Below are 9586 nucleotides of genomic sequence, written 5' to 3' on the forward strand. Positions count from 1 at the left end.
TCCAGTGGTCCGTATGGGACGAATATCTAAAAAGCTCCCAGTGGATGTATAATCTCCAATGGCAAAGAATCTGACTAGCACAGTGATTAAATAGCAGAGTTAAAAACCATGGGTGGATGTGAATTCTATCAGCTTTGAACCTGCCACCAAAGAAATATAACCATGTTTGCAACTGACCAGTCCATCCTCTAAGAAAGTATTACATAAGAATCCAGGCAACAATAAGATGAATAAAAAAAAAAAAAATCAGGATACGCCACACTTACATGGTCAGCAATTTAACAACACAGTTATGAAATGCACACTAGGATTTGAGGATCAGTGCTCTTATGAGCAGCAGAGTAAGGGATTTCAATCATTCTCCAGTTTCTGTCCGTCCACTAGCCTAGCAGCTTCTGTGACCTTGGAGTGTCCAAGTCTTCTGGTTTGCAGTTCCTGCCACTGCTCTGGTGACTGAAATTTTCCCCAAGGCGTAACTTGGGGACAACTGCAGAGGAAGGGAATTTTCACATGGCTGTGTAGACCCCAGGAAGTATTCTCTAGTCCTAGTTCCACACCATGCAGCTCCAAACTCCTACTGACAGGGATGGGCTGATGATCCCACTCTATTCCTTCAGGCCCTCAGTCCCTCTTCTGAGTTCTCCTGTAACAAAATCAATTTCAACCCAGGAATAACTCTACCTGCTCCATGTGTTTCCCATCCCCAGGCTGTCCCATCAGTTGTCCTGAAGCTGAAGAGAAGTTTCCTTTCCCTGCAAGGTACTGACATAGACCTAGTGGTTTCCTTAAAATCTAGACGCTGGAAGTTCTAGAAATGCCCATCAGGCTCCTATAGTGTGGCTCTTATTATTTACCTTACAATGCTCTTCCACAAATAGTTAATGTTCCAAATCCAGTGAGCTTCTGTCTCCATGTTCTTCAAACATGGTATGGCTAATTATATCAAGCCAAGGACTTGCGTCTTTATCAATATACACATGCTATCTTCCACACAACTCAGAGTCTACCTGGACCTATTTTGTCAACCATCACCATATGCTTGCAGTACCATAGATAAGAAGTGTGTGTATAAATGGTTATACAATGAATATTGTGTGAGGGGTACAAGGTAAGATGTGTCTTCATTGTGTACTTCTAGAAATTTTTCCATGAACCTGGAAGTCACTTCAGATCTGGGTAATGATCTCTCAGTCATTAAGCAGTGAGGCCTAAATCCACTGAACATGTGCAATGCGAATCAAGAGACTGTCCAACTGGTTGCAATTTCCAGACTAGTAAGAGCTACTCAAGCCACCTAATTTTAATTTGCCTGGTATGTGAGTTTCAACATCCCTGAAGAAGCAATTGGCAGAAAATACTAATTATCATCTGAAATCAAGGGCCAGTATCCTTGAAATCTATGAAGCCATGCTTTCATGTATTTTTCTATACTTTTCTCTCATACTTCCTTGAATTCAAGAGTTATTTCTGAGGCTCTGAAGGCATCTACATATTTCCTTTTTTGAGCCTTTTTATCTTAACCTAGTAATACTTGCCTGGAACATTGAACTGAATTTTACCTATTTCAGTTAACACAAATCACCATATGTAAAACAGTGTTTCTAACTCTTTTAATGCTAAACACGGACATTGAATTCAAATTATTTTTAGGTGGGCAGACTACCCTGCAGTTCAATGAATGATTTCTCAGTTTTAAGACAATTGGAAAAATGTGTTTTCCTATGCTTTTAAGCAACCACTATGACAGGGTCATTACATCCCAAAGAGACTGTTATCCACCAGTTGAAAATCATTACTATTAACTTTATGATATAGGTTTGCAAAAATATTCATGACTTCTGCGGAAGTTTTATGTGAGGCATTTCCTGGGAAGATGCTACATATATTCATCTGAGTATCCCAAGTGCAAGTTAAAAACAACCAAAGCAAACTTGTAGATTCTCTCAGCTTTATTGGAGTTAGTTACAGGACAATAGGAAAGGAGTTGTTGACCAGATCACAGCATTTGAGAAGAATTATGATTACTGGATACTCGAAGCACACTTCACATCTGCAAGCATATTTATAGGATAAAGAATATGCTGTCTGGGTGGCTCAGTTTGCCAGGTACTCTTTTAAGTATAACTTTTCTCAACTGGATCATTTAAATTAAATATACAGAATGTTATCAGTTTTATTAGATATTTTGAGGATTGCATTAAAGACCTTAAATAGTTTCCTTTTGAAATGGATTATTTCTGTCTCAATGAAAGTGTTACACAATACTATCTTCTGACTTCCCAACTTGTCTTCATCTTGTAATATTTGAGGGTGAACAAGTAAAAAAAAAACTTGTGTCATGAAAAGCTTTCTACATTTTCACATGTTCAGAGTTTCTCCCTGCATAAATAGTTGACATTATCTAAGATTTGAACATTGCATGAAAGTTTTCATAAGATTTTCATAATCATACTAATTCTCTAGTGTGGAGCCTCAAGTGTGGTCAAGAATACACCGTGAATAAAACATATGCCACATTTTCCCCAACAGAAATACTTTCCCCTAAAAAGTTCTTAGATGTTCTCTCTATCCTGAAGTGAAGTCAAAGATATTTCTTCATACAATGCATGAGTTAAGTTTCTAGCCTGTAAGTATTCACTGTTACAGTCTAGGAACTAGGCCAAAAGGAAAGGATTCATACCTACAATATATTTGAAAAGTTTGTCTTCTCTAAGTATTCTCTAGTGAATTTTATGATGTATCTTGGTAAAGGAATGTCTCGTTCACTTCATTTATAAATATTCTCTACTGTATGAAAAAATTCATGATTTCTCAGACTGACATTGTGAGTATTGTATTTGTCACATACAAACTATTTGTAAGGTTTCTCTCCTGTATGAATTTTCTGATGATATTTAAGATGGGATTTTTTGGTAAAGCATTTGTCACATTCACTGCATTTGTAAGGTTTCTCTCCTGTATGAATTCTCTGATGAGTTCTCAGACTGCCTTTTACAGTAAAGCATTTGTCACATTCACGGCATTTGTAAGGTTTCTCTCCTGTATGATTTCTCTGATGAAATCTCAGATTGCCTTTTTCAGTAAAGCATTTGTCACATTCACTGCATTTGTAAGGTTTCTCTCCTTTATGAATTCTCTGATGAATATTAAGATGGTATTTTTGGGTAAAGCATTTGTCACATTCACTACATTTGTAAGGTTTCTCTCCTTTATGAATTCTCTGATGAATATTAAGATGGTATTTTTGGGTAAAGCATTTGTCACATTCACTACATTTGTAAGGTTTCTCTCCTGTATGAATTCTCTGATGAATTCTCAGATTGGCTTTTACAGTAAAGCATTTGTCACACTCACTGCATTTATAAGGTTTCTCTCCTGTATGAATTCTCTGATGAATTCTCAGATGGCCTTTTACAGTAAAGCATTTGTCACACTCACTGCATTTGTAAGGTTTCTCTCCTGTATGAATTCTCTGATGAATTCTGAGATTGCCTTTTGCAGTAAAGCATTTGTCACACTCACTGCATTTGTAAGGTTTCTCTCCTGTATGAATTCTCTGATGAATATGAAGATGTGATTGTTGGTTAAAGCATTTGTCACATTCACTACATTTGTAAGGCTTCTCTCCTGTATGAATTCTCTGATGCCTTCTCAGACTGTATTTGTCAATAAAGCATTTGTCACATTCACTACATTTGTAAGGTTTCTCTCCCGTATGAATTCTCTGATGAGTTCTCAGACTGCCTTTTTCAGTAAAGCATTTGTCACATTCATCGCTTTGGTAAGGTTTCTCTTCTGTATGAATTCTCTGATGAGATCTCAAAATACATTTTTGGGTAAAGCATTTGTCACATTCACTGCATTCGTAAGGTTTCTCTCCTGTATGAATTCTCTGATGAATTCTCAGACTGCCTTTTTCGGTAAAGAATTTGTGACATTCACTGCATTTGTAAGGTTTCTCTCCTGCATGAATTTTCTGATGAATATTAAGATGGGATTTTTGGGAAAAGCATTTGTCCCATTCAGTACATTTGTGAGGTGTATAATAGGAGGATTCTAGAATCACATTGGTAAGCTTGTTCCATTTAGAAGACTTCTCTTGAATATTCATGTGTTCAAGAACAATGTACTGGCTGTCTTGATCCATGACCTTCTCATACTTTCCATGTATACAATGATTTTCTGAAAAAAAAAAAAAAACAACGAATAAAAAATAAGGGCAATTAGAGGTAACATGAATTACTTATATAAGGAGTAAGGGACTCAATAATCAGTGATCTCATGGATTCCTACTCTCAAGAGAGGTTTTCCTCTCTCTCTCTCTCTCTTTTGAATCATTACATGTATCCTAAGAAGAACCCCAAATATGATTTTTATCAAATGTCTGGAAATGATAATAGCCTGCTAAATGTTATTTTCAAATTGGACAGCATACCCACCTCAAATATAATGACCCAGAATTGCTCCTGTCTTAAGGAAAAAGAGGGACAAAGAATGGAAAAGAGACTGAAGGGAAGGCCATCTGGATATCTCAGAGCATTTACATAAACACATAGTAGGAAAACTCAAAGAAAGAAACAGGAATTCTACAAGAAGTTCATTCTTACCCACAAACAACAGATTGTGGTAATTCTCCAACATCACATCCATGTACAATGACCTCTGAGCAAAACTGAGACATTCCCATTCCTCCAGTGAGAAGTCCAAGGCCACGTCCTTGAAGGTTAACAGACCCTGTAATGGAAAACTACCTATTTGATACTGGAAAAAATACTTTTTTACTTTACAAAAAAACTAATAAAGATATCCTTTTGGGGGGCTGGTGAGATGGCTCAGCGGTTAAGAGCACTGACTGCTTTACCAAAGGTCATGAGTTCAAATCCCAGTAACCACATGGTGGCTCACTACCATCTGTAACTAGATCTAACACCCTCTTCTGGAGTGTCTGAAGACAGCTCCAGTGTACTTACATATAATAAATAAATAAGTCTTAAGAAAGGAAAAGAAAGGAAAAGAAAAGAAAAGAAAAGAAAAGAAAAGAAAAGAAAAGAAAAGAAAAGAAAAGAAAGGATATCCTTTTTGGGGCTGGAGAGATGGCTCAGTGGTTAAGAGTCCCGCCTGCTCTTACAAAGGTCCTGAGTTCAAATCTCAGAAAACACATGGTGGCTCACAACCATCCATAATGAGATCCTATGCCCTCTTCTGGTGCATCTGAATAAAGCTACAGTGTATTTAGATATAATAATAAATAAATTTATAAAAAGATATCCTTTTTGATGCAGATTAGGAAGGAAAATATGAAGAACAAATGTTTTCTAAAAGTGCTATGGAAATGTGTCTATAGATACGAATTGCTGCTCTTCCACAGACAATCTATAGAATGACTTACTAAAATGCTCACATTTAGAAAGGCTCTCTAATTAAGAAAAGAAAAAAAAAGAAAAAGAAAAAAAGAAAAAAGAAAGGCTCTTTTCTTCATGAATTTTCTGTGATTTACTGAGACCTTCACAGCACATGAAAGATTTGCCACCATCATTCTTTTCAAAACTTTTGGTGTGCAGTTTGGATGGTATACTGTCTTTTAATGTCATCTATTATGAAATTTGATTCCCAGCACCACGTGGCACTAAACAGTAGATTGTTAAACCCAGTTTGTTAAAAATCCAATGATCTCTTCTGAACACTACTGACAGGAGAAATACATAGCACATATGCATACATTCAGGCAAATGTAAGCAACGTATATTGAAGAGAAATTAACTTTATTCAAAGAAACTTTCTAGACTACTAATAGACTTCCTTATATTTCTTTTTCTCTGAGAATGCATGATATAATTTCAAAAGCAGTAAACATTTATAGAATATAACATGTACTTTTGATGTCTAGATGCAGTAATGTAGCTTTATGATATATGGGTTGATATTAAACAGAATCTCAGTGTCCCATTAGAGATAGTCAAGTTATGATAAAAAAATATGCTTTCAAATTTTACAGTGTCCACTTTGTTCAAATATGGACACCAGCTTAGTCTTATGTGCAGCTGTATCTCACGTCTGTATTACAACATGTCCATTTGACAATCTGAGGCCTAAGTTCAATGCTACACACGTTCTAGAAGAAACAGGTAGAATACAAAATGCAGAAATAATGGATGGACTAAATGACTAAGCTTTTTCATTAAGCACAATAGAACTGCATCATACACTGAACGTTCCATGACACAGAAAATCAAATGGTTTTGGAAATTATTTTATGAAAATATATTCAAAATCATAAAATAGAAAAAAAAACAGTATTAGGGAGCTTTAAAATTATTTAACATTTTACATATGTTGGCATAATCAATATGCATAATAACAATTTCAATAATACCATATGGTCTTTCACTATAAAATGATTAGATATGTATGTATAAGCACATAACATATGTGACAATGCATTCCAATGAAGTATAATCATTTCTTGATCAAATTGTGTTTTTAAATTCAGGGAGAATTATACTAAATATTCATTAAAATTTAATGACTTATTCATCACTGTATTAACTTAACTGAAAATTTCAATCTTCTAATTATATTTTTTTCTTCAGAATTTAGCCATATGTATATAAGAATTGCATCTTTCATAGAGAAGTATGATTTGTAATTCTACCTTTGTTTATCAAAAATTATAATATACAGACTATATATTGTCTTTATTGCAAATATACCTTTTTTTTTTGAGAAAAATGTAAGCCTGCGACATGAACAAATAATTAAAGGGTAAAGGGTACTTGCTGTTTCTACTTTAAAAACTAATCTAATTCTCTCTAAATATATTGCAGCTCACTATTATGCCTTAATTCAGTCCCAAAGCGTTTGGGGCTGTACTCATGGTTTTAGGGGCATAATGTATCATTCAGTGTAAATAAAAAACATTCAGATATACACTTATGTACTTAAAGAAGATAGTATTGTAATGAAAAATCGAAACATTGCCACAACCCTTCAGTTTTCCCTATGTAATGCACAGCTTGGCTGAAGCAGATTAGCATAGATTATATCAAGCCTTTCACTTCTAAAGAAAAATAGACAAAAAATAAGAAAGGACATTCCTACCCGGCATGGTGGCATGCGCCTTTAATCTCAGCACTCGGGAGGTACCCAGGCAGGCGGATTTCTGAGTTCGAGGCCAGCCTGGTCTACAGAGTGAGTTCCAAGACAGCCAAGGCTACACAGAGAAACCCTGTCTCGAAAAAAAAAAGAAAAAAAAAAAAAGAAAGGACATTCATTTATGTTTGTAAATTGATGGTTTATGTACAGCACCATAGCTATCCTCTCTAGAAAATTTTACTAATATAGTTCATGTGATGAAATACAAAGGTGAAGAAAATGGGACTTAAAGTTATTTCTGAAACCAAAAAGAAAGGAAAATAACAATTTCTATATTGAGAATTTTCCACAGGGACAGTGTCTCTCTTGAGACAAATAGATTTCAGGTGTCAAGTGTGATTACTGAGTGACATGAGGTGTGAAAAAAGAGTTGTGAGAATACTGAAGTCTGTATCAGCTCACAATCAACAGTAATGGTAAAAGAAAGACATTTTCCTTCCATCATCTGTGACCCTAGGGAGCTAATAATATATTTACTATTAGGATTCAAAACAGTGGATCTCTTATAATTTTACCTTCTACAAATTCTACTCTTTCATATCTTCTTTAGTGATGTGAATTTCTATATCCTCATTCACAAGCTAGAAACCTGACCTTCCCTGAAATGCCATTTATGTAGCACAAGAGACCTTACTTCACACTAATACAAAAGGACAGAACTTATTCAACATAGAAAATATCCATCAATATGTTCTTTGAGCATCATTCCAATAGATCCTTTTTGAAACATGCAGGTATCTAGTCCAAGGGAATTATATGTCCTCACAATATAAAATCAAGTTAAAATATAAAGATGATGTATACATGAAAGACCAGAACATTAAATTTTCACTATTACAGAAGAAAATAAAGATCATAAAAAATAAGCCCTTTAGATAATATTCCATATGTGGAGAATAAAACATTTGGATGATTTGAATAAAAAGTTGTTTTTTTGTTTTTTTTTTTAAAGAAATGTGGAAAGGACACTGACCTGTGGCATGTTTAGCAGAGACACACTCATTCTTTTTGTTGAACTTCTCCCAGGTTCTGTCTGAAGAACAAAGATTGAATTCTTCTTAAAATTTCATATCAAGAATTGAACGATTCAAAGATGAAATAAATACAACTCCATTACAGAAAATGCTAAACCATATTCTTAAAAAATTAAATGCAAAATGATACCAGGAATCTTGACAACGTTTGTACAGCCATGAAAGCAAGTAATGATATATTTAGAGTGTACCTGTAACCTAGTTCCTGCCCACCAACCTAGATTCTCAAAGCTTATTCATAGCACCTAATATGGAAATCCCTGCCACCTGACCTAAATGACACACAGTAAAAGAAAATTGAGAGCCTGTAGCTAAAGCAATATGACAATGTTAATAAAATTTCCCTACCAAAATCACTAATACAATAGCAATACTCATGACAAAATGAATTATGAAACAAACTCAAGAGACAGAAGTCAAAATATACTCTGAACACCATTCAGTGTGGTCAAATGACATAAAGAGGGACCAAGCACAGGAACTCAAAGAAGGCAGAAACAAACTTAATGAAAGACCAGAGAACTCCTATGAGTGGCTAAAGGAATATTTATGATAATGCAGGATGTGAACATTGTATCCAGAGGTATAAAAATCTAAGGCATGCTCAATCTGAAATGAAACAGGAAATGAACTCTGTAAGCCTAACGGTAACTCAGTAGAGGGCCAATATATGAAGATACAGCATTCAAACAAACAAACAAAAAATCAGCCTGTTAATGAAACTGAAGGAGCTGGCTCAGTCGAGGAAGTCATACATCACAGAGAGGAACAAAATACTTGTTGCATGTCAGCAGAGATATTGAAAAATAAAAGTTTAATTCAAGCCTGATACAGTGGGGTAGGTCTTTCATCCTAGCTGTCAGGAGGCTCGAGCAATCAGATTTATGTGACCTAAAAGCCATTCTGGTCTCTATATCAGGACACATGAAAGTTAGGACTAGAGTGTGGGACCCTGTTTTACAAACAAACAGGAAACCCAAACAAAAAATGAGAGCTTTGTTTTCTACATTCATATCAAAATCAATTTAACAAGTACAAGGATATTAGAAGACTGATTATATAGGTATGAATGAATAAATCTCCTATTGGATAATATTTTTAAAGTCGAATCCTCAGTTGGTCACAATGTTTAGAGGAATTTAGTTGTTGGAACATTGCTGAAAAAAGTATAACACTGGGGGTTGGCTATGAGAAAAGAGAATAGATCCAAGCCATCTTAATTCTCTCTTCCTCTTTAGTGACTGGGGTTGAGGATGTGATCTTTCACCTTTCTACTTCAACAACATGGCAATGTTCTATCTGTCCTCCCTGCCATGGTTGATGGCTATCTTCTGGAAGCATGACCCAAAGTAGTCTTTTTCTTCTCTTAGTTTCCTTGAACATGGTGCTTTATGAAAGCA

General features: G+C 35.1%; 1 protein-coding gene across 3 annotated transcripts; it reads right to left on the reverse strand.

Annotated features, from left to right (window-relative positions):
• Positions 1 to 2851: 2851 nt before the first annotated feature.
• LOC147004092 (uncharacterized) lies at positions 2852 to 8155 on the reverse strand. Of its 3 annotated transcripts, none has more exons than XM_085838671.1 (4): positions 8126 to 8155; positions 4608 to 4734; positions 3988 to 4182; positions 2852 to 3894 (listed from the first exon to the last, which is right to left on the reverse strand). In XM_085838671.1, the coding sequence occupies exons 1-4, from the start codon at positions 8153 to 8155 to the stop codon at positions 2852 to 2854; spliced, it is 1395 nt and encodes a 464-aa protein (XP_085694797.1). The 3 variants fall into 3 exon arrangements, with proteins under 3 accessions (XP_085694797.1, XP_085694796.1, XP_085694799.1); XM_085838673.1 differs by having other exon boundaries at positions 3064 to 3114; positions 3284 to 4182; XM_085838670.1 differs by having other exon boundaries at positions 2852 to 4182.
• Positions 8156 to 9586: the final 1431 nt, after the last annotated feature.

Source organism: Mus caroli, unplaced genomic scaffold (assembly GCF_978045245.1).
Source record: "Mus caroli unplaced genomic scaffold, Mus_caroli_1 scaffold_6, whole genome shotgun sequence".
Taxonomy (NCBI): Eukaryota; Metazoa; Chordata; class Mammalia; order Rodentia; family Muridae; genus Mus; species Mus caroli.

Excerpts from the sequence above, each read along its gene's own strand:
- LOC147004092 (XM_085838670.1), bottom strand. The coding sequence starts at position 8,155 with ATGAGTGTGTCTCTGCTAAACATGCCACAG. Across the intron at positions 4,735-8,125 it reads CTCTGCTAAACATGCCACAG|GGTCTGTTAACCTTCAAGGA; the intron begins GTCAGTGTCCTT and ends TTTCCATTACAG. Across the intron at positions 4,183-4,607 it reads CCACAATCTGTTGTTTGTGG|AAAATCATTGTATACATGGA; the intron begins GTAAGAATGAAC and ends TTTTTTTTTCAG.